The sequence below is a fragment of the Macaca thibetana genome, chromosome 1, assembly GCF_024542745.1.
Source record: "Macaca thibetana thibetana isolate TM-01 chromosome 1, ASM2454274v1, whole genome shotgun sequence".
Lineage (NCBI taxonomy): Eukaryota > Metazoa > Chordata > Mammalia > Primates > Cercopithecidae > Macaca > Macaca thibetana.
The window spans coordinates 35,391,141-35,414,436 of NC_065578.1; the positions used below are offsets into that span (position 1 = coordinate 35,391,141).

Genomic DNA, 23,296 nt, shown 5'->3' on the forward strand with positions numbered 1-23,296 from the left:
AGAGACTGCTGGGCGCTTCAGGTTCCCCTACCCCCGCCAAGACAGTGGTGCCAGGTGCCACCTGCTGGCTGCAGAGAGCAGGGAGGGGCGCACTCAGAGCTGCAGGAAGCCAGTTGGGAATCCCGCATCACTCGGCTGCGATGGAGGGAGATGGGGCTGGGTTGGGGCTGGAGAGGCCGAGACGCAGGCAGGGAGGGCCAGAACGCAGGAGACACAGGCCACAGTGGTTCCAGATCAGGAAGTTTTATTGCTGACATGCAGGAAGAGTCCCCATGTAGTACAAAAATATGTCTTTATACAAACTTTTTTGTGACTTTTTCCGTTTCTTTACAATAGGACTTCTCTCAGTGTGTGACACCCAGTGAGGGCTGGCCCATCCTCCTCTCCTTTGCTTCACCAGAAATGTAATCAGACACATGGCTTGACCTTGGAAGGGCCCAGTCTGTCTGACAGGGCTTTGCAGACCCGGCGGCTATTGCTTTGGAAAGGAGGAGAAAGACCACGCACGGGCAGCAGCCTGGAGGGGCCGGGTGGGCTGCTGAGCGGGGGCTCTGCCGCAACGGGCCCTGGCCCAGCTTCAGGCCCTCACAGGAGGACAGTCAGGGCTGGGAGCCCTAGGCCGGACTGCATTTCCGCTCCCGCAGGAGACTTTTATGAAATAAATATAGAAAAGAGGGCATCCGCCAGCCCCGCAGCACAAGACCCTGGCCCTCAGTGCTGCACAGCTGAGACAGACGCAGGCTTGCTGCTCAGGGGGAGTAAGTGCTGGGCTCCAGTGGGCTCCCACAGGCCCACTGAGGCAGAGGCATGAGGCGCCCAAGTGCTGGATGGGGCATGGGGAGAAAGGGGCGTGGGCAGCCCTGCTACTGCTGGCAAGAGGTGGCCCCATTTTTTCCAGATGGGGAAACTGAGGCACAAGGAGGTTTGGGAACTTGCCCAAGGTCACTCACAGTGAGTCAGCTTTTTCGGGGGAGGAGAGCAGCTCACACTCTGGGAAACACAGTCACCTCCCCACTGGGGAGCAGGGCCAGGCAGGAGGCGCCGCAGGGCCCATGACTGCTGGAGGGGACCCTCAGCCTCTCTGAGGACATACGGGGGGTAGGCCTCTGGGGAAGGGTCTTTGCTTGGCATCAGGCAGGGCCAAGTCCAGTGAGGGCAAGGGGAGGGGGGCATTCTGGTGAGAACAGCATTTCTGGCAAGACGGGCATCCACTTCAAAATCTCGGCTCAAAAGGGCAGCAGGGCTGTTCTCAAGCCAGGCAGGCAGGCTCCCCCAGTCCCTACGGTTCTCCTGAGTCCCCACCGCCCATGGAGGACCCTTGCTAGGGTCCACTGGGAGAGACACCACATCTATTATGAGGCAAGGGCACAGGAGATGTCCCCACCATCCTCTAAACCCAAGAGTAGGGTAGGGGAGCATACCGGCAGGCCCCCCAACTCACAGCCAGGCCTGCAGCCCAACCCCGGGGCCCCTCTGCATCGGGAGTCCACGTGAGCTTGGTACCACAAGGAAGGATGGAGAAGGGAACAGGTTAACGCGCGTGCACAGCACCTCAGAGAAGCCACTGAGATGGGAGAGAAAGAGCCAGGTCTAGGAAGGCCTCCCATCACCGGCAGCAGAGAGGGACCGGTGGGCTGGAAGGGGACAGGGGCCAGCAGGAGGGGCTTCCCTGCCTGGGGGTGAGGAGGGAGCCCACGTGTGGGCTGTGGACTCCTTGCTGTCCAGCCAGGCTGGGGGCAGGGAGTGGCCATGGGCTGAGCCACCTAGAGATGGGAGAGAAGTTGGTACGGTAAAAAAATAAATATATTTGAGTTCGGCTTAAGATGAGGTGAAGGTTTTCCAAAGCTTGGACTGAGGGGCCTGGGTCAGAAGGAGAAGGATGGAAAGAGGCTGTGGCAGGGGCCTGGGAGAGCAGGGAGAAGGGGACACTCGCTCTGGGGCACGCAGCGAGCTGCACTTTCAGCTTATTTGGACTGTGGGGAGCAGCGCCCCAGGTCAGGTGGTGGCTGCTGGGGAAGGCCCTGGGGCGGGGTGAGTGGGCTCCCTCCTCCTCCCTCTCGCTCAGTCCAGAGACAGCATGGTTAAAGAGACAGAGGTAGATTAAAACATCATGATTAAAAGCAGATTAGTTATCTAGGCTTCTCAGATTTAAAAACCAAACAATCGAGCAATCATCCCAAAAGGTAGCTTCGTGGTACCTCTGCTGACCCCACATGTGACCTGGGCTGTCCCTGTCCCTGCCCTGTCCCTGTTGCGGCCCGGGAGAGTCCAGCACTACAGGGCCCAGCCCTGACAGCCATGCCTTTGGCTGGGGCTGGAAGAGGTGGCAGCAGTGCTGGTGGCCCTGGCTGAGGCTGTTACTTCCGAAGGTAGCGCTGCGCCAGGATGGCCGTGTCCAAGGAGGTCATGGGCTGTGCGTCGTGGCCCAGCCGTCGCACCGGAGGCGCACTGCCGAACTGCCGCTTGGGCACCCAGCTCCGGGCGTCGTGGATGGAGCTCTTCTCCTCGGCCAGCAGCAGCTGCTGCCGCATGTAGTTCTCAAACTCATACTGGGAGCACTCCTCCGTCACCTTCACCTTTGAGGTCGGGAGAGAGGGAGGGAGCAAGACAAAGATAAACCCAGATGAAGGCAGCGTGGCAGAGGGCAGGCATGAATGCTGGCAGCCTGGCTGCTGCAGGCACCACAGCCTCAGGCCTCAAGGCAGACGGCGGGAGTGGCGCTGAGGGCAGGTCCCTGACACCCTCCAGCCAACCAGCACTCGCCTTGCAGGCCACCCTGCGGATCTGGGACTGATGCAGACTCACGCTTCCTAACTCACTGGCTGCGTGAGAGGTCACTTTACCTCAGAAGCCTTAGCTGTCTGGCCTCTCACAAAGGTTCTCTGAGCCCTGAGGCGGCCAATGCATGTCAAGAGGTACGAGCAAGCCCTGGGCTAGGGGCTCAGCACCTGGGGGAGCCACATACACGGGGCCCCATGCTGAGTCCCTGGGGTGGTCCAGGCAGATGGTAACAGAAGCTGAAGTGGTATCCCCGTGCCAGTCACCACAGAGGACAGCAGGGCTTCAGGATCAGACTTAGGTTCAAGGCTCAGCTCCACTACTTCTAAGCTGTGTGGCTTTGGGAAAGTCCTTACCTCTCTCACCCTCAGCTTCCTTTCTGTAACATGGGGCTAAGGACACAGGCCGCACAGGCCCACACTGAGGGCTGAACGACGTGCCCTCGGGGTAGGCGCTCACTGCGGGCTAGCCAAACAGCTAAAGGGCGGAAGGTGGAGGTGGGCAGGGCTTGGAACTCTCCATCCTCGGGGGCCAGGAGGCTCTGGGAGGCTCTCCCAGGCACGGCCCCTCCTGGTCGTACCTACACACTGCTCACTGTGGAGCTCCAAGGTGGGCCAGGGAGGGAAGGTCCTTCCAATATCCAGGGCCCAGCAATGCTGTTGCTCGGACAAATCCTGCCCTCCAGGGGGCACCCTAAGATCACCTGCCCGCTGCTGCCTGGTGCCAAGTCTCTGCCCCCACCCTAGGCCCAACACTTTCTCCAGTGCAGGGAATGGGGAGGAAAGAAACAGGGAGAAATGAATCATCTGAAAAATGAAAAGCAGGAAGGGTGAGAGAGAACTCTGACTCACAGGGGCAGAGAAATGTGATGTGGGCAGCAGGAGGAGGCTGAGAGGGCTGGCCTGGGCCACTCAGGCACTGGCTCCAGCTCGGCTGCCCCACAGGCCTCTCTGGCCAAAGATCTCCAGCTACACCAAGCCCAAGGCAGGCCCCAGGCAGCTGAGGCTGAGGACTGAAGTCTCCCTTTCCCACCCCAAGGCTGGGCAAGAAGACCAGGGAAACCCTGTGGACGGCGGGGAGCTGCCACCTCTGCCCTTGCCCTGCCTGCCCCCAGAAGCCCGTCCCTTGGGGCTGGGTAACAGCCCATCTGCCCTCCCCAACTCACCTCCTGGGAGCTATCCACATTGCTCATTTGGTCATCGATGTCAGGAACTACTTGCAAAGGCCCACTCAGAGATGACAGGGACTGCCTGCAGGGAGGCAGACAGGTCAGGCTGGCCCCAGAGAGACCAGGTCCATTGATCCCAGACTTAGCTGGAGTCAGACACACCTGGGTTGTGTTCCTGCCACGAGACTCTGCTTTTCTGAGCCTCAGTTTTCTTATCCATAAAGGGGGACAATTTCTCCTTTACAGGTGGTGGTGAGAATTCAGTGAGGCAATGCCCATCCCCCACTGGCATGGCCTGGGCAGCTATGGCAGCCCATAGTCGCTTAACCGTCAGCTCTGCCTACGCCTTCCTGATCTTGCCCATGCAGAGAATCTGGAAATCGGACTCTAACTGGCAGAGAAGCAGGCTGACTGCAGGCTGCTTTTTCTGGGTAGGATGGGCAGAGGCCCCGAGGACGTGGCCTGGTGCCCGGTGCAGTGCCCGTCCACTTACCATGATGCAATGATGGCACTGAGGGCCTCCAGGACATCGGCAGCAGCCAGGCGCTGCTGGGGGTCAAGGACCAGCAGCTTCCGGATGAGACATACGGTGTTCTCAGAAACCCGTCCATCCCTGAGGCAGGGAGTTGGGAAGGAGGGCTCAGTAGGTGGCGCTGGGTCTGTGGCCAGGATGCCCAGGTTCACTGTGCCATTTCCCTGCCTTGAGCCCATCAGGCTGGCCGCCCCCCGCCCCCCGGGCGGCAGGACTCACTCAGGGATGGTGTACTCGGCAGCCTTGATCTTGCGGAAGAGCTCCTGCGGGATGCTGTCGTAGAAGGGGAACTGGCCATACAGCATGGTGAAGAGCACCACACCCAGGGCCCACATGTCACTGGGCTTGCCACGGTACGGCCGGCCTGCGGGCACACACACCACACTCAGCCTTCAGGCTGCAGCACCACCACGGCTCACCAGCCTGGAATCCCACCCGGGGCCCTCCCTCCACCTGCCACCCTCACTTCCGGTCCCCCCAGAGCCGTCCTCTGAGCTTCTGCCTGTGCTCCCCCATCCCCTGTTCCTCAGGATGCACCTCTCCTGACCCCCGAGGAGAGGGCTCACTCTGCACCTGCTCACAGCACCTGCCCTGCCCGGCCAGACGGCAAGCCCCTGGGAGCCAGGCCTGGGTCTGCAGCCCCAGCACCCAGCACAGCAGCTCACAAGCAGGGGGTCAAGAACGCTGGCAAAGCAGGTAACTAGCTGGCTCCAGATGAGCCAGCCACTCCGCCTGTCACCGGCCCCACACCCTGCTGCCTCCTTCACGACCCGGACGACCACTTGCAGAGTCCCCTCCTTTGTCTACTTGTGACTCCCCGTCTGCCCTCTAGAAGGGAAGTTCGCAGGTGCAGGTGCCTCCCTGCGGTGTTCACTGCTGAGCCCCAGTGCCTAGCATGGACCCAAGTATTTGCCAAATGAAGGATGTCCACTTAATTAACATCGCTGTGAGAGTTTCCTCATCTGTAAAGCAAAAAGGAGCAGACATCTAACCGAGCACCCGCTTTAGGACAGCACTGGAAGAAATACTTTTATTTCACTAACTGCACTCCACGGCTTGAGGACACTGAGGTCCAGTGATCGGCCCTGTCCAAGGCCACATGGCTGTTCAGTGGGCCCACATCTGACCGTCAGGCCCTGCTGCTTGCCTGCTTTCAGGGCAACCTGTCCACCCACCCAGCAGCAATACGGCACCTCCCATGTGCCAGCCATTTTCTGACCCACTCCCCCAAATGCGAAATATGAGGACTACTGGAGCGTTCGAAAGCCCTTGGCCCTGCCCACTCCCTGCGATGCACCCTCCGGTACACCAGCAGGCTGTGGCAGCCTGGACGCCAGAACACAACTTTGTTCTCCGTGGGCGTGGAAGAGATGCTGCTAGGCACCCTAGCGTCATCTCCCTGGGCGCCCAGGGCCCAGTGAAGGGCAAGCAGTTTAACCGGGAGAGGGTGTGCCATGTGTGCATGACAGTGCCATTACAGGCCTCAGCCTGTATCTTCAGAAGGTACCACGGCACCTTCAGGATAGCGCTGCTGCCTACCACAGAGGGCTGCTGTGGGGAGTAAGCACGTGCCCTGGCTGGTACAGCAGGTAGTTCTGTGGAAGACGAGCTTCTCCCAAGCTCTTTCCAGGCTGTGTCATCCTTGGCTCTTTCCAGCCCCCGGTGCCAAAGAGCAGCTGCGGTGACTGTGTGGCTGACCCCATGGCTGACTCGAGGACAGCCCCCTCTTCCTAGAACTTGCTCCACCAAGTGGGGTCGCCAGTACAGAACCGATTACTTGTGCCACCATTCTTAGCTCTGTATGGCTCCAAAAAAGGTGCTGCCTCTCTTCCCGTGTCTGGAAGATGCTTCCTGCTGAGCTGTCCTGCTGGCTTAGGCAGGAAGGATCTGCTTCCAGGACCTGCGGAGGGTTCCCTCAGCCTGAGCCTCTGCCCTGACCTGGACGTATGACTGGCCCCTCCCCAGACAAACTCGCTGGGAGCCTGACCTGGGCAGGCAACCTTCCCTGGGCTTTGGGTTCTGAGGGGACACTGCACCTGCAAGCTTCCCTTTCAGCAAATCATCATGCCAGACGGCTCACTGCAAGCTCCGCCTCCCAGGTTCGCGCCATTCTCTTGCCTCAGCCTCTCGAGTAGCTGGGACTACAGGCGCCTGCCACCATGCCTGGCTAATATTTTGTATTTTTAGTAGAGACAGGTTTTCACCACGTTAACCAGGATGGTCTCGATCTCCTGACCTCGTGATCCGCCCAACTTGGCCTCCCAAAATGTTGGGATTACAGGAGTAAGGCACGGTGCCCGGCTGATTAAGGGCATTAGTTAATCCCTCAGGTACTACTACTGCCATCCCTATTTTATAGATGAAAAAACGGAGGCCCAGAAAGGTCTGTAACTTCCCCAAATTCACACGGTTATTAGCCAGACTATCACCTCCATGAGGGCCAGACCAGGTCTGCCTTTTCACAGCCCCATGCCCCATGCTCATGCTGGGCACATGGAGAACAAATGAAAGGGCAGACCTGGGCCCGAAACCCACATGGTAGGGCTGGTACTTCAGCTTCTAACCCAGGAGGGAGGAAGCTGAAGTCAGAAGGAGATTGGAGGCCGTGGTCACACAGCTTGTTCAACAGCAAGGCCAGAATTGAGAACCCATGTCTCTGGTCTCCCAGTCGAAGACTCTTTCTGATTCAGTCAGATCCCTTTGTTTCACCCTCCAAGACTGGCACGAGTCTGGAAGAGCCAGAAGGATAGGCTGCTGGCAACAGCAGGGAGGCCCACAGAGCTTCTGATTGCACATGAAGGCCACTCTAGCCTGGTGCTGTGAGAGAGGAGTCCCAACCAGGGCCAGCCCCCGGCCCGAGCCCTGCAAACAGCCACAGCCCCACTCACAGGCTGGGTGGAGAGAGGAGCCTGGCTCTATCTCCTATAGGGATGCTTTGGGGATTACTGTGGAGGGTGTCAGGCTGTGCTGGGCCATGGGGGTGGTGCCCAGGGAGTTAGGGTATACCCCTGGCACCCAGATCCCTCTAGCAGAGGCTGTGGTGACTCCAACCAAACCCCCAGGTCTGGGGAAAGGTGCTACTGGCTTTGCACATGGGCAGCCCTGGGGACAGGCCTGGCTCTCCAGCAGAAGCAGCAGTTGGGGGAGCCTCCGAGGGAGTTGTAAGTGCTTGTATTACAGCAGCCTGCTCACCAGGACGTGTGTGAAGACCTGGGATGAGGCTGGCTCTGCCACTGCACAGAAAGGGCGCACTCACGTGTGGGGTGGGGATGAAGGATCCTGGAGACAACCCCAAGTTCTCCATGTTGGAGGGATGGGAGCTGGTGTAAGCCCCGGTTCCCTAAAGGATTTGGGCCAAGGACAAGGGGGAAAGGGAAAGCAACAGAGTCTATGGTGAAAGAGTTGGGAGCATGGGCTTTAGTGGGAGGCAGCCCTGGGGCTCTGCCTCCATTTTCCAGTTTACTATTTATTAGCTATGACTTTGGACAAGAGATGTCATCTCTAAGCCTCAATTTCCTCATCTGTGAGAAAAGGACTTAAGATATTGACCTCACAGGATAGCTGTGTGGTTTAAACAGATAATGTGAGTCACGCTCAGCACTGTGTCTGGAACTTGGAAATCAGATCAGTGGGCAGTAACTTTGGGAGTTTTTTAAATTTTTTGAGATGAGAGTCTCGCTCTGTTGCCCAGGCTGGAGTGCAGTGGTGCAATCTCAGCTCACTGCAAGCTCCGCCTCCCGGGTTCAAGCGATTCTCCTGCCTTGGCCTCCTAAGTAGCTTGGATTACAGGCAACTGCCACCACGCCCAGCTAATTTCTGTATTTTTAGTAGAGACAGGGTTTTACCATATCGGCCAGGCTCGTCTCGAACTCATGACCTTGTGATCCACCCGCCACAGCCTCCCAAAGTGTTGGGATTACAGGCATGAGCCACTGCGCCCGGCCCGTGAGTTATTTATTTGTTTTGTGTATTATCTGTCTCAACCCCACTAGAAAGTCAGCTCCATGAAGGCAGCGATGTTTGTCTACTTTGTTCACTGTGGTCTCCAAAGTGTCTAGAACAGAGCTTTGGGCCTGGGTGGCCCTCAGCAAATAGTAACAGAATGAGTGAACAAAGACAGGGAGTGAGGGCTCTGAAACGCAAACTCACAGTGGCACGCGCAGTTGAGAACTGTTCAATGGCTTCCACTCGCACTTGAAGTAAGGGATGACGTCTCTTAACGAGGCCTACGCCAGACCTTGCCTGATCTGGCCCCCGCGCACCTCTCTGGCTTCCCCTTGAACCAGGCTCACTTCTGAGCAGCTTGAAATTGCTCCAATGTGCCGTGCTGCCTCTGGGACCCTCCACCTCAGCCCAGTCACACACACCCAGGGAATTCCTAGTTCCCCTTAAGATCATAGCTCAACTGTCACCTTGTGGGGAAAGTCCTCCAAGCACCCTTCATCCACGCTCACAGCAATCCCGTTCCTCCCTAGCACTAATCTCAGAGGAATTAAACATGCATTCGTGTTATCGTTACGTCTTCCACCTCCAACAGACCAAACATTTTGTATGGGGAGCGACAGTACTGGTCTGGGCCCCCAGTGAAGCGCCAGCACCTTGCCCAGGGCCTGCCCACAGATTTGCTGAGTGGATTGTCACAGAGCCTGGCTGTACTGAGCTTGGAGGCCCACTGCCTGGCACACACACATACCACTGAGCACGTCAGGACTGATGTAGGCAGGGCTGCCCCTCTGGTCCTTCAGAAGGTCCCCCTCGCTCACCAGATGCTTCCCGAGGCAGAAGTTGGTGATGGTTATCCGATGTGTCCTAGGAATGGGAGACAGAGAGTGAACAAACCTCAGTGTCTATAGCAACGGGCACAAGACACATAGGCAGGGCACACCTCACTGGGCCAGTCCCTGATCCTGAACAGCAGGAGGTGGGCTTCTCGCCAGAGGGCGAAACAGCTGCCCCAACCCCCTCTCCAGGGAGCAGAGGAATCAGGCCCCAGACTTTTCTGGCCACCAGCCGAGCTGTCCCAGCAGGGATTGGCTTCTCTCCCAGGTCCTGAGTGTTGCACAGGCCATCCCCGGACCTACTGCCCTGGATGAATCTCGGGGTACAAAATAGGGCTTAGAACAACTTTCAGAGATTTCCCAAAAACAGCCTCGTGTCATATTCTAGACTGGGAGTGACCAGAGATTTAGTTCAATTTCCTCATTCACACATGAGGAAAAGGAAGGCCGGCAGAGATGAGTGACTCCACCTTGGGAGGTGACCCCAGGGTGGCCCCAGCCGCCCCCACACCACGGAGTCTGTCAGGTCACTGTCTCACTTGGCCCCACAACCACTGCAGAGGAAGAAACTGACAGTGGCCAGTGAGGGGGATTTTCTCACTGTCCGGTTTCAGATGATACAACAAAGGCACAGGGAAGTGAAAGGACTTGGCCAAGGTCATGCAGCTGGTGAGCAGAACAGCAGGATCCAAGCCCAGGTCTGCGAGGCCCCAGAGCTGCGCACACAACTGACAACTTCCTCATGCCCAGATGTGTCCCTGGGCAGGGCCCCAGGCCCTGAATGACTTTTCCTTCTGTTCCATCAAAACTGACTCATCCCTTACCTTGTACTTGTGATTCTGCCCTGGCTAGATCACAGACTCTTCCTCTGAAAGGCATGGGGCAGAGCAGCTTTGGGCTCTGATCCTTTGGAGAAAACTCACATGTGGACAAAAGGAAGTGCCCTGAGAGGACCTTGCACCACACCGTAGGCTGGGGGGGGGGCAGGCCCTGTCTTAGAGGCCTGGGAAAGGCTTCCTGGCCCACGGGGGCAGGCAACGAGGAAGGGTGCCTCTCTGCCCAACTGCCCTGCTGCTGTGTCGGCTGGCTGGGTGGAAAAGCTAGGGGGAAAAGCTGGGAGGACAGGAGGAAGGAAAGCTCCATGGGGGCCTTGGGCTGCCTCTCACTACCATCAACTCTCAGAGCTCTCAGAGGCACAGCGCATGCGTGGCTGCCGGTGGATTTCCCCAGGAGCTGCGTCCAGGAGGTTCTGAGAGCCCTCAGCAATCTTGGGGAATTCTGCTGGCAAAGGCCTTGATGCAAAACAAAGGCCAGTCTGTCCTCTGGATTCCTCATGGAAACGCTGACTCCAGCGCCTACACAGGCCTGCCCTGTCAGCTGCCATAGGAATCTGACTGGTGACCCACGGGCGGCTAGAGCCTGAGTGCACAGGTGAAGGGTCACTGTGCAGGGTCACGTGCACGTCAAGGAGTGGACTGCTCTAGCTCTGAAGCTCCAGTGCCGCTGCCCTGAATATAGGACTGCTCAGGCCTCTTGTCCAGAAGGTTCCCACAGAGCAGAGGCACTCCTGGTCAGAGATGGCTGCGGAAGCTGCAAATGTATCCTGTGGGTCTCTGAGGCTCAAGACGCTGGGAGGAGGACAGCTCAGGAGACAGTACGGTGGGTTTGGGAGTCAGGTTCCTAGTCCTGGCTCTGCCACATCCTTGCTGTGTGAATCTCTTGCTAAACCTCCATTTCCTCATGTGTACAACAGTGAAATCCTAGCACCAAACTCCAGAACTGGGTTAGGATTCAGCAAGATAAGACAATCTCACGGACAGCACTTAGTCCAGTGCCTGGCAAATAGTAGCAGCTGGTGGTTGGCACACCTGGTGGGAAAGATTCTGTCTTGGAGGCGGCAGGGGAGAGGTGCCATGGTGTGACAACAGGCCTGGGACAGCACGTGCCAGTGTGGCTGAGCTTTCAACTCAACACTGCTGGTGGGACTTTCCCGCCCTCTGCCAGGGCACGAGCAGGCACAGCTGACGCTCTGCAGGGCTGAGCGGCAGGAGCACTGGAGTCTCTCCACAGGAAGCGGCACGGGCAGCTCCAAGGCCTCCTGAGGTTTGGCAATGCTCCCCTGCCCCGCCACCACCACCCAAGCAGGAGGTGCACAGCTCCCTGGGAGTCCCACACGTCCTAGTCTGGTCCTGACAGGAGGGGGCAAGGGCAGAGTGGGACAGAGGGAGGGGACGTGTGTCAGTAGGATTGGCTCTGAGTGAGTCACGCTTTAGCTATGGCCCTTTGGGCTGCCACAGTGTTCTCCTTTTCTAGGAACTTGGTGTTGCCTGCCTACCAAAAAGAAAGGAGGAAGCAGAAAGACCCCACAGCACCTCGCATAACCCTAGAAGAAGATTTTGGATTTCGATCCTTTTAAAATCCAAAGCGGGATGAACTTGTCCTTGCAGCTGCCTTGCCAACACCTCCCCTGTCTGCTCCTTGGGAGCTCTCTGCTCTGCTGAGAAGGCCTCCAGCTGGCCCGCCTGCTGCTCCAGTGGAGGCAGAGCCTGGCATGACGGGCGGGAAGGGGCTGGAGTGGGCTGGAGCTCCTTCAGGTCAACTCTCAACGGAACGAGGTGAGTGTGGGGCCCCAGAGCAGAGGATGTGGCAGAGGACACACACAGAGCAGTGGGTCTCTCTGCACCACACCACCCTGCCGCTCTGGAGCGCCCATGACTCAAGTGCAAGGCAGCCAGAACCTCTGTCTGGTTCTGGGTGTGAGTGAGGCGTCGGCATTCTGCACCCTGAGGAGCACGCACGCACACTCACAGCAGAGCTGCTACAGCCACGCCGGTGTCTGCAGGGTGGTGCGACCCCTTGACTACACTCCCAGGACCAAGGGGGCCTGCAGAAGTGAAAGTTGGAAGCAAATCCCCCAGCGACACAGAGGGGCCAGGAGTGCTGATGTGGTTAGCAGGTATGAGCCCGGCACGTTCCCATGACAACTCCACGATGCTCATTTAGAGCCAATGAATGGCTGCTGTGGAAGGCCTGGGAGCTCTCTAGTCCAGCAGCAGGGGACATGGGCTCTGTGGCCAGATGGATTTAGGTGCCCAAAAATTATGCCCTCTTTGTGAACAGTGAGCCTGTAGTCCATAGCAAGATGGGACTGGCCCAACGCCCCAGAGAGGGCCAGGGGAAGGGGCAGGACCCAATTTCCCAACTGTACGACAACTGGCTCTCCACAGTCCAGGGCTGGTTTAGTCGGAACTCCCTACCACCTCCTTTCATGGTGCAGAGCTATGGCTGGGGGACCGCTGGGCCCTCACCAGGGGTGTCCTCGCTGGCCGCTCAACATGCAGCAGGCCTCATTTCCAGAGACGTGAGCCCACGGGTCCTGTTCTCCTGTCTCTCAGCCACAGGCTCTCCAGTCCTGGCTGGATTAGCACTGGGGTGTGCTTGTGATGCACCAAAGCCCATCATATTAGGTAGCCTCACATCCACTTATTTGCATCTCAGGCCAATCTTCCCAGGAAGCCAGGATGACCTTCACTTTCACAGATGAGGAAATGGAAGCTCAGAGAAGTGCTTGGTACCTCAATAAATGAATTCAATCAATAAGTAACCAAACGAACACACTCTCACGGTCTCCAAGATGACGAAGAGCTGGCACTGGGAAGTGAGCCAGGTCTGACCCCCATGTCCGTGCTGCTTCCGTCCTCCCCAACTCACTCACTCAGCCAGTCCAGGGTTTAAGCAGCCCTGGAATTTCCTGTTTCCCTCCCTTCCCCCTGCAGAGCATAGCAGGGCAAGGTTCTCATCCCTTCACTTTCTCAGTCTGGCAAATCCCAACTCATCCTTCGCCAATCGACTCAGGCAGCAGCCACTGTCCCTCCACATGCCCCTTGCCCTCTGCATGCTGCTCCTCCACACATGATACCATCTTCTGGTCAGTACCCCATCAGATGGTGGGCTCCAGAGGGTAGTGGTGGCACTGAGAGTTTCTGTCTGCAGCCCCAGTACCAGGTGGTGCTAGTCGAAGCATGGAGAAGGCTTAGCTGCTGAGATGCACAGCAACGTCCCGATGGCCTCTCAGGCTGGAGCTGTGGGTCTGGAGTCCCCAGCAGTAACTCGCCATCAGCTGAGATGGGGCACAAGGTAATGCCCCCTCCCCAGAGGCCAGCTTTCAGGCAGCTTCTTTTCCTCTGACCACTGTGGCTTTGGCCCCTTTAGAGGACAGTGGGCCTCGGGCCCCTCCTGGGCTGGGCTGGTACAGCCACATCATGGAATGAATCACCCACAACAATTCTGCTGTGAGATTCGGGCTGCCTTTGTAAGCCCTCCAACCTGCTCAACGCCGAATTGAGAGGTGAGGGAGGGAGGCTCAGGAAGAATGGGTGGGGGCGGGGCGGGGTGGGGGAGATGCGCCCTTCTCAGCCCCACATTTCCAGGATGGTGGTAGTCCACAGGGTGGGCCCACTTCCTGCCGGTCCTGGGTCCCTACATGGTTGGTGGTCCCTCCAACATGGTGAGACAGTGGTAGCACTGTCCCAGATCACTCCAAAGAGGCCCAGGACCCTCTGCTGAGGTGGGATGACAACCTGAAACCAGGGCCAAATTGGTCTCCCTCTGCTGCTGGTTCACCAACAATGTTGGGGTGGGCCGCCTGATCCCCTCCAAGTCTAAGGCATGCTCTTCCTGCTGCTGAGAGAGTTGGTCACATTTTACAGGTAACTACTCACAGCTGCATCCCTCTCCGGGAGGCTCTCTTAGCCAAAAGCAGCTGCCTTGCCTAAGGGAGTGCCCCTCCCTATGGACAGCAGACATTCAGTGACTGCTGGGGGGGCACAAAGGCCATGCGCGGGCCATCTGCAGGGCCATGCCACTCTCGAGTTTTTCAGGCTGAGGCCCTGCTGGGACTTCACTGAGGTTCAGCTTCTCCCTCTGCCTAATTCCACCCCGTCACCCTGAGGGCACTCCACAGTAAACCTCCTGCACGTAAACCTCAGAGTCTGTTTCCTGAGGAAACTGACCTACAGCAAGGCCTCATTTTGCTCATTCCTTCACCCCATTTGTCCATTCAAAAAGGATATATTTTTGTAGAGATGGGGGTCTTCACTATGTTGCCCAGGCTGGTCTCAAACTCCTGGGTTCAAGTGATCCTCCTGCCTCAGCCTCCCAAAATGCTGGGATTACAGGCAGGAACCACTGTGCCTGACCATTTAGTCCATTTTTATAGTAATTTTCTGAGTATCCACTAGGAGCCAGGCATGAAAAATAAATGGACCAGGGAGGAGATCTAAAGTTCTTCCCAGAGCTCCCTTTCTGTGGCTCAAAACTCCCAGTCTCAGCAAGCCCCCAATTCCCATGTTCATCCCATCCCCAGACTCCTGGGATTCCTGGAGGAAGTGGGTTGTTTTGAGTCGGAATCTCCATGAGGACACTGCAGGGCACCAGAGAGTTGCAATGTGTAGCCTGCCCCAGGCCTAGGGTAACAGCGTGGATGAAGAGACAGGAATCTTACCTCTTGTTGAGCACCATGTTCCCCAGCTTCAGGTCTCTGTGCACGATGTTCTTCTGCAAAACAACAGGCGTATGGTTTATATTATCAATGTGAGAGGTGGGGTCAGGGCCCATCCTGTAAGATGGGGGCTCTCCCGGTGTTAGAGAAGGTGGGAAAAATTCTACGATGTGTCTCTTTAGGCTCCAACCACAGGCAGATCAGGACAGTTCTAAGTTCACATGACCCATGCATCTGGATGGGGAACGAGTGTGCACCTAGTCAGTGTCTCCCCATCTGCGGCGGCTTCTTCAGCTCTTTCTCCCCTCTGGGCAGCGGCTGGTGGGGAAAGTCACTCATCTTTTCACCTCCATTAGATATTCCATAGACAGGATGGATCTGGGGGTCGGGGAGGAGCTGTCATCATTTTGTGACTAAGTACCACAGGCTCGGCCCACATTAGCGGTGCACCGGGAAGAGGCTCAGGCTCTCCTACCCTTTGTCCCGGCATGTCTGACACCTCTAATCCTACAAAAAGCTCAGGCGTGCTGTAGTTGCTTGGGTGGGTATCTCACTGTCATCACTACATGGGGGACACCAGGCGTCTTAACTGATGGGGAATTACCACACGGGCTCTGCTGGGCTGCAGGTCAGCCCTCACCAGGAAGGTGGCCTGCAGGGTGGCACTGTGCCTCCCCCTGTGCACCTGCCATTCGGCCACTCTTCTTTTGGACACTCCCAGCTGCAAAGCACACCCGGGTGTGCAGGACAGAGCTGCCTTCTGCTCAGCAGCAGCAAGAAAGGTGGCTTTCTGTGGCCAGAAGGTGTGGCAGCAGAGTGTGGCCTCACCTGGTGCAGGGCCTCCACCACGCGGACCACGTCGTAGAAGATGACCACAGTCTCCCGCTCGCTGAGCCTCTTCTCCTTGATGACGTAGTGCTGCAGGTTGATGAGGTCAGCGGTCTTGTCGCTGAAGTCGTGAGCACAGAGGCAGTCCAGGACGAGGCAGATGCGCTTCTTCATCTTCTTAACCATCCGGCTGGATTCTGTGTCCTCAACGATTTCACAGGTGCGGTCCTGGGAGGCAAGGGGGCAGCACAGGGGTTGGCTGTGAACTCGACAGGGCCAAGGCCAGGGCTTGGGACTCTCTGGAGTTGGACACTCAAACCAGTGAGGGAGCCTGGAATTAGCCTGCATGTGCAGGCCATAGAGGACTGAGGCCTGGGCAGCCCAGACCATGGGGTGGCTCAGCACTGTGAAGCCTCTTGTGTGCCAAATGCCAGGACCAGCAAGAGGCTGAAGCTAAAACATCTCAGGTGAAAGCTTAATGCTTTGATCATAATGCAAAGGATTCAGATCAGGTCTGGGCATTTAAAGCCCAAGGGCCCTCTCGGCCCAGTGCTTAAGCAAAAAAAAAAATGGGCATCCTCCCTCCACGGCACCCAGGTTCCAGTAATTACCAACAGAACCCCTCTCGATGTCTAAGATGGTAGAAGTTAGAAAGAGGTCAATCTTGGCAGGCTCCAGAGGCCACACAGGTTCTGTGTGTCCAGGACACCTGTTTTCCTCATGGATGCAGTGCTCCTGACAGTCACATAGTGGTGGCTAAGTGACTCTGACCTCAGACTGCTGGGTTCAGGCCCCAGCCACCTTGTTTTACCTGTGGGACCTGGGCAGTTTGCTTACCCTCTCCAGGTCTCTAGTTCCTAATCGGTAAAAGGGAGCTGGTAATCCCTCCCTCACAGCCCGAGAGAAGTAAATAAGACAATCCATGTCCTGTGCTTAGGTCCTGCACTGCCAGGGCTCAGTAAGTGGGTACTGCCACCAATGTTGTGGCTGCGAGATGGACACAATGCTAGCAAGCTCTAGACCCATTTTCCTTGCTGAAAGGTATTTCGAGTAAGACAAAAAACAGGTACAACTTGCGGACTTCATCTGACCATCTTGAGGAAGTCCTTGGTGTCATGCGGGGTAGACTGACCTGTCCCCTCTGGGGAACTCCTGGAGGACTAAATATCTACATTTCTTCTTCTTTTTCTTTTTTTTTTTTTTTTTGTGAGACAACGTCTAACTCTGTCACCCAGGCTGGAGTGCAGTGACATAATCTCAGCTTACCGCAAGCTCTGCCTCTCGGGTTCACGCCATTCTCCTGCCTCAGCCTCCCAAGTAGCTGGGACTACAGGGGCCCGCCACCATGCCTGGCTAATTTTTTTGTATTTTCAGTAGAGACGGGGTTTCACCATGTGATGCCAGGATGGTCTCGATCTCCTGACCTTGTGATCCGCCTGCCTCAGCCTCCCAAAGTGCTGGGATTACAGGTGTGAGCCACTGCGCCCAGTCTCCACATTTCTTCTTAAGAGCAGGACCACACCTCATATTTGCTTTTCTCAGAGGCCCTAGCACAGTGTCTGGCACACAGACGGTATACTAGAAACACTTTTGATCAGCCAGGTTCTCTCATCCAAAATGACATGAACTAAGGCCAAGCTTCTGAAGATATCAGAGACAAAATACCAAGAAACCACAATCACTCTCAATTTGATTTCATGTTTACGGGGATACTCTTAATTTCTGGAGTTGCCTAATAATACTCTGAGTCACCTCTAATTGCAAATCTAAGAACAAAGACCTTGGTGGGGTGTATACATGCGGGGTGGGAAGTGCGTTCCATTTGTTCTATTTCAGGAACTCAAGCTGACAAGGAGTTTTTATTGCCTGAACAGCAATGATGATGACAGAGTTCCAGCAGCAGCTCGGTGCTTGACACACTCTCATTCATCGTCCCAACCACCACTGGAGGTAGGTACTGTTATCACTATCCCCATTTTACAGATGAGGAATCTCAGGCCTAGAGACCTGAAGTGACTTGCCCAAGGTCATACTAGCTGAATCCAGGACTGTCAGCATCAAAGCCTGAGTGCTGTCTCTGGCACTGTGCTGCCTCTGAAACAGCAGGTCTGTCTTAGCAAGAGCTGGTCCTGGCCAGCAAATGGCTGAGGGCTCAGTGGACACTCAGCTGAGGAACAAGGCTGTTCCCAGGCCTGTAAGGAGGCTTCGGGTCATTCTGAACCCAACTCTTCATTTCTGGAGACACAACTTCAGTGCTGCCCCAAGAATGGTTCTTGTCAGGTACACACTGTTAATCAACACCTTTCCTAAGGGACCTGGAACATCTGAGCACAGGAGCACAGGCACGTTGGCTGGACAAACTGAAATGCCTGAGCAGGCGGAAGAACAGGTGGCTCCAAAACAACTGTGGAGATCTACAGACGGCCCCAAATGCTGCTTCCTACTTGTCGTCTTCCCTCCCACCCTAGCCTGGCCAATTTCTGACGATGCAGCTAAAAAGGGCCCGGAGCTGGGCACGGTGGCTCACGCCTGTAATCCCAGCACTTTGGGAGGCCGAGGTGGGTGGATCACCTGAGGTCAGGAGTTTGAGACCAGCCTGGACAACATGGTGAAACCCCTTCTCTACTAAAAATACAAAAGTTAGCTGGGCATATGCCTGTAGTCCCAGCTATTTGGGAGGCTGAGGCAAGAGAATCGCTTGAGCCTGGGAGGCGGAGGTAGCAGTGGGTCAAGATCGCCCCACTGAACTCCAGCCTGGCAACAGAGCGAGACTCCATTTAAAAAAAAAAAAAAAAAAAAGGACAAGAGGGCCCTTCTGAGATGGAGTCTCACTCAGTTGCCCAGGCTGGAGCTCAGTGGTGCAATCTCAGCTCACTGCAACCTCCGCCTCCCGGGCTCAAGCGATTCTCCTGCCTCAGCCTCCCTAGTAGCTGGGACTACAGGCACGTGCCATCACGCCCAGCTAATTTTTCTATTTTTAGTAGAGATGGGATTTCTTTTTTTTTTTTTTTTTTTTGAGACGGAGTCTCGCTCTGTCGCCCGGGCTGGAGTGCAGTGGCCGGATCTCAGCTCACTGCAAGCTCCGCCTCCCGGGTTTACGCCATTCTCCTGCCTCAGCCTCCCGAATAGCTGGGACTACAGGCGCCCGCCACCTCGCCCGGCTAGTTTTTTTTTTTTTTTTTTTTTTTTTTTGAGAGACGGAGTCTCGCTCTGTCGCCCAGCCCAGGCTGGAGTGCAGTGGCGCGATCTCGGCTCACTGCAAGCTCCGCCTCCCGGGTTCACGCCATTCTCCTGCCTCAGCCTCCCGAGTAGCTGGGACTACAGGCGCCCACAACCGCGCCCGGCTAATTTTTTTTTGTATTTTTAGTAGAGACGGGGTTTCACCGTGGTCTCGATCTCCTGACCTTGTGATCCGCCCGCCTCGGCCTCCCAAAGTGCTGGGATTACAGGCGTGAGCCACCGCGCCCGGCCCCGGCTAGTTTTTTGTATTTTTTTTAGTAGAGATGGGGTTTCACCGTGTTAGCCAGGATGGTCTCGATCTGCTGACCTCGTGATCCGCCCGCCTCGGCCTCCCAGAGTGCTGGGATTACAGGCTTGAGCCACCGCGCCCGGCCGAGATGGGATTTCATCTTGTTGGTCAGCATGGTCTTGATCTCCTGACCTTGTGATCCACCCACCTTGGCCTCCCAAAGTGCTGGGATTGCAGGCGTGAGCCACCGCGCCCGGCCTGGGCCTGAGTGTCTTTAAGTGACTTCCCGCTTTCCCCTTTTCTCAGAAAAGCGGCTCTTCAAAGAGAGCCTGGCTGCTGTAAGATGCAAACTGTATGCGTTCCTGGCTAGGCTGTAACCATCCCCACAGGAGCACAGCCAGTGTGGTCCAGCCTGACTTCCAGCCCAGCCCAGCCCAGCCCCGCCCCCCACCCTGGAAGTCCTGATGTACGCAGCATGGCAGGGACACCCGAGGGTCATGTGAGCTGCTCGTATGGCTGTGGCCCAAGCAAGTGGCAGCCCCTGGAGCCGGCCAGAGGTGGGTGCGAAGGGTGGCGGGGGCAGGCCGCTCACCTGGAAGAGGCCGTGGTGGTGCACCACGCCGTCCTGCGTGTGCAGGAGAGAGAGCAGCGAGTACTCGGTGTGCAGCAGCATCTTGCCCTGCCGCTCCTCCTGGCTCTCTATGCCTTGGTCCCCCCTCTCCTCCAGGGTCAGGATCTTTAGGAAAGCACAAAAATAAAACCAAAACCAGAACACCTCACTTGACACAGCAGAACCACCAGAATGGGGGAAGCAGGGGGCTTTCTACCACATGACATTTGCGCACAGCGCACACATAGACACACCAAGTGAAATAGTTTTTCTTAATATGATGGTGATGTAATTTATGCACAGACAAAACTCTTTAAATCAGAAGTTGTTCCGAGGGAGACTGTGAACTTGACTGCTTCTCGGGAAGAAATGGCACTACTCTTGTTCACAATGACGCAGGTGTGAAGGTGGAGGAGGGAGGAGTGGGTTGGCATGACAGGCCCTGGTTCTGAGGCACCCTCACCCTCATGTCTCACTTACCTTCAGCTGATAGAAGTCATCCGTGCCATCTTTCCTTGCCAAACACTGCACAATGCTTGGCACTGGTGAGTTGCCCAGACGAGGACCTACGGCACAGAGAGCTGCTGGTCTCCTTTTCAGAAGCCCTGGCTGTCACAATGCCAGGTCACCATGTGGTCTTTCTTACTAGACCTTCTATTCAGGAGGGCACCATACCTCACGTGCACTGAACTGATCCCCCCCCTCCAAGGTCTCCTGGTAGAGTTTTCAAGGTCTCCCCTCCAAAAATAGAGGGGTATGTGTGCTCTGCCTGGAGCACATCCAGCGTTTGCAGGCACATTTCCCAAAGAGAGGTTTTCAACCCTGGGTGCATGCTGGAGTCTCTGGGAGCATCTATGAAAAACAAGAGATCCAGCCAGGTGCAGTGGCTCAAGCCTGTAATCCCAGCACTTTGGGAAGCTGAGGCGGGTGGATCACGAAGTCAGGAGATCGAGACCATCCTGGCGAACACGGTGAAACCCCGTCTCTACTAAAAACACAATAAATTAGCCGGGCGTGGTGGCGGGCGCCTGTAGTTCCAGCTTCTTGGGAGGCTGAGGCAGGAGAATGGCGTGAACCCAGGAGGTGGCGGAGCTTGCAGTGAGCGGAGATCGCGCCACTGCACTCCAGCCTGGGCGACAGAGCGAGAATTCGTCTCAAAAAAAAAAAGAAAAAAAAACAAGAGATCCAGGTTGGGTGCGGTGGCTCACACCTGTAATCTCAACACTTTGGGAGGCTGAGGTGGGAGGACTGCTTGAGCCCAGGAGTTCGAGACCAGCCTGGGCAACATAGTGAGACTTCTCAACAAAAAATAAAATATTGGCTGAGCACAGTGGAGCATACCTGTAGACCCAGCTACTTGGAAGGCTGAGGTAGGAGGATCGCTTGAGCCCAGGAGGTTGAGGCTGCAGTGAACTATGTTTGTGCCACTGCACTCCAGTCAGGGCAACAGAACAAAGCCCTGTCTCAAAAAACCAACAAACCCAAGAGATCCTGGATCCTCTGAAGAGCAACTGCAGGGTGACGATCCAGGAAACTATAGCTGCAACAGGTTCCCTGGTGATTCTGATACAGCCATCTGGCCCCTGTTCAAGTGCCAGCTTTGGGGACCTTCTGTACTTCTGGAGATGCACAGTGCTTATTGTCCCTTGACAGCGCCTTGCCTGAGCTTTCAGAGTGGAAATCTGATGTCACAGTGCCACTGCTGCGTGAAAAACTCTTAACAAAGTCTGCTGCTCTTTGTTTTCCTTTTTACCAGTGACATGTTCATAGACCCACTGCTCTTAACATACCACCCAAACTCTTTGGCCTCCAAGGCCTTGCATGATTCGGTTCCTTCCCACCTTTCTAAGCGAGGATTCCCTGTCCCATGCCATACTCCAGCTCCTAATGTTGGGTTCCTAGTTCCCAACGTGGTAAGCCCTTTCCTGCTGCTGGGCCTCTGCAGTGCTGTTTCTTCTGCCTGCAATGTTCTTCTCACAGATGCTGCTCGTCCTCCTCAGGTGTCAGCTCACATGGAGCTTCCACATAGACAGGCCTTTCTTGCCTGCCCTACCCACAGGCCCTTCTCATCTCACATCATCGTGGAACTTCTTCAAGGCACTTGCACCACCGGTGATGACTGGTGAGTTGTTTGTTTCTCTGTGAGGGAAGGAACTTGTCTGTCTTATTCACTGCTGCATGCCTGGCAAACAGCACAGGCCTGGCAGGTACTGGTAGCAGGTACGCACCATTAAGTATGTACTGAATGACGGGAGCTGGAACTATCCTGTGCCTGTAAGTCCAAACTGCTCTCCCAAAGTAAAACTCACTCCCAGTCTCTGGCCACAACTCTGACTATAAGCAATTTGGACTGCTGGTCCTTATGCATCATGCAGAAATGCTCTGCTGCTCCTCTGGCCAACTGCCAACACCTGTGCCAGGATTTCTGTGCCAATTTAAAGAAATTTGGGGGGCTATACAAAATGCTTTGTGAAATTATGCCATCCAAGAATGGCATAAAGCAGTGCCTCGGATGATCTTGGGTTTTCATTTTATTTTATTTTTTAGAGACAGAGTCTCACACTGTTTCCTAGGCTGGAATGCAGTGGTGTGATCACGGCTCACTGTAACCTCAAACTCCTGGGCTCAAGTAATCCTCCTGCCTCAGCCTCCCAAGTAGCTAGAACTACAGGCATGTGCCACCATGCCCAATTAATTTTTATATTTTTCTTGTAGAGACGAGATCTCACTATGTTGCCCAAGCCCAAACTTGCAGAGTCTTGAACTCTTGGCCACAAGTTATCCTCTCACCTCAGCCTCCCAAAGTGCTGGGATTACATAGTGAGCTCTTGCCACCTGGCCAGAGCTTGGGTTCTAATGCAGCTAATGACTTCTAATGGGTGTGCTTCCTGTGGGCACATCAACATTCTAGGGGCACACGTAGGATTCTCTGGGGGAAGACACGGAGCCTAGCTATTAGCTAAGACTGATGTAAGGCTGGTGTGGCTAAAACACTGACAGCCCCTAGTATAGAGTGACCTAAGGCTTGGGTCTTCCACTGATATAAATATACTCCACTTCAAGTAGTGAGTCTAGGGACCAGGCCTGGGGCAGGGCAGGACCACACACTGCTGAGGGTGGGCCACCCCACTCTGATGTCTGTAGGTCAGATCATGTGAGCCAATGTACCCTGCCCCTGCCTCCCAGCCCACCCATTTTTCCCAAAGGTCAGAGGCTTACCAAGGATGAATGGTCCAGCTCTCTTTGCATTATTTCCAGAAATCCCACTTCCTAGAGCCTTGGCCCTGGCCGACGTTTCCCCAGCTCCTCTGTCTGATGCTCTCCGCTTCATTCTCAGCTCTAGACAAGAGAGAAAGACCCCTTCTCACTGAGTAAGTCAGCGAGTTTCCTTATGCTAACCCAGCCTGCAGGTCTTTGACTTGGGATGCGTCACACAGTTGCCGCTGCTGCTGTTCCGCTGCAGCCGCCACCTCCTCCCGCTCCCAGAGGAGCATCCAAGGCTCCCACTGACAAAGAACCACAGCTCCTTTACTTGGATTGATTAGATGCTAAAGGTGGACATCCTTTAAGGTAGCATATACAGGGTACAGAGGTGGGGAGCCAACACACCAGCACCAAGTGTCCAGTTAAATT

General features: G+C 55.9%; 1 protein-coding gene across 2 annotated transcripts in view; it reads right to left on the minus strand.

Moving 5' to 3' along the window:
• Positions 1-227: 227 nt before the first annotated feature.
• The window catches only part of STK40 (serine/threonine kinase 40), a 47,997-nt gene continuing 24,928 nt past the window's right edge, over positions 228-23,296 (minus strand). For both annotated transcript variants that reach the window (XM_050799491.1, XM_050799501.1), the window contains 10 exons: positions 22,883-23,002; positions 20,144-20,229; positions 19,646-19,789; positions 15,585-15,812; positions 14,760-14,812; positions 9,172-9,287; positions 4,698-4,842; positions 4,440-4,559; positions 3,944-4,028; positions 228-2,576 (listed from right to left, as the gene is read on the minus strand). In XM_050799491.1, the coding sequence (XP_050655448.1) occupies positions 2,358-2,576; positions 3,944-4,028; positions 4,440-4,559; positions 4,698-4,842; positions 9,172-9,287; positions 14,760-14,812; positions 15,585-15,812; positions 19,646-19,789; positions 20,144-20,229; positions 22,883-22,994 (1,308 nt within the window). In that variant the 5' untranslated portion in view covers positions 22,995-23,002 and the 3' untranslated portion in view covers positions 228-2,357. The remainder of the gene's footprint in view (positions 2,577-3,943; positions 4,029-4,439; positions 4,560-4,697; positions 4,843-9,171; positions 9,288-14,759; positions 14,813-15,584; positions 15,813-19,645; positions 19,790-20,143; positions 20,230-22,882; positions 23,003-23,296) is intronic.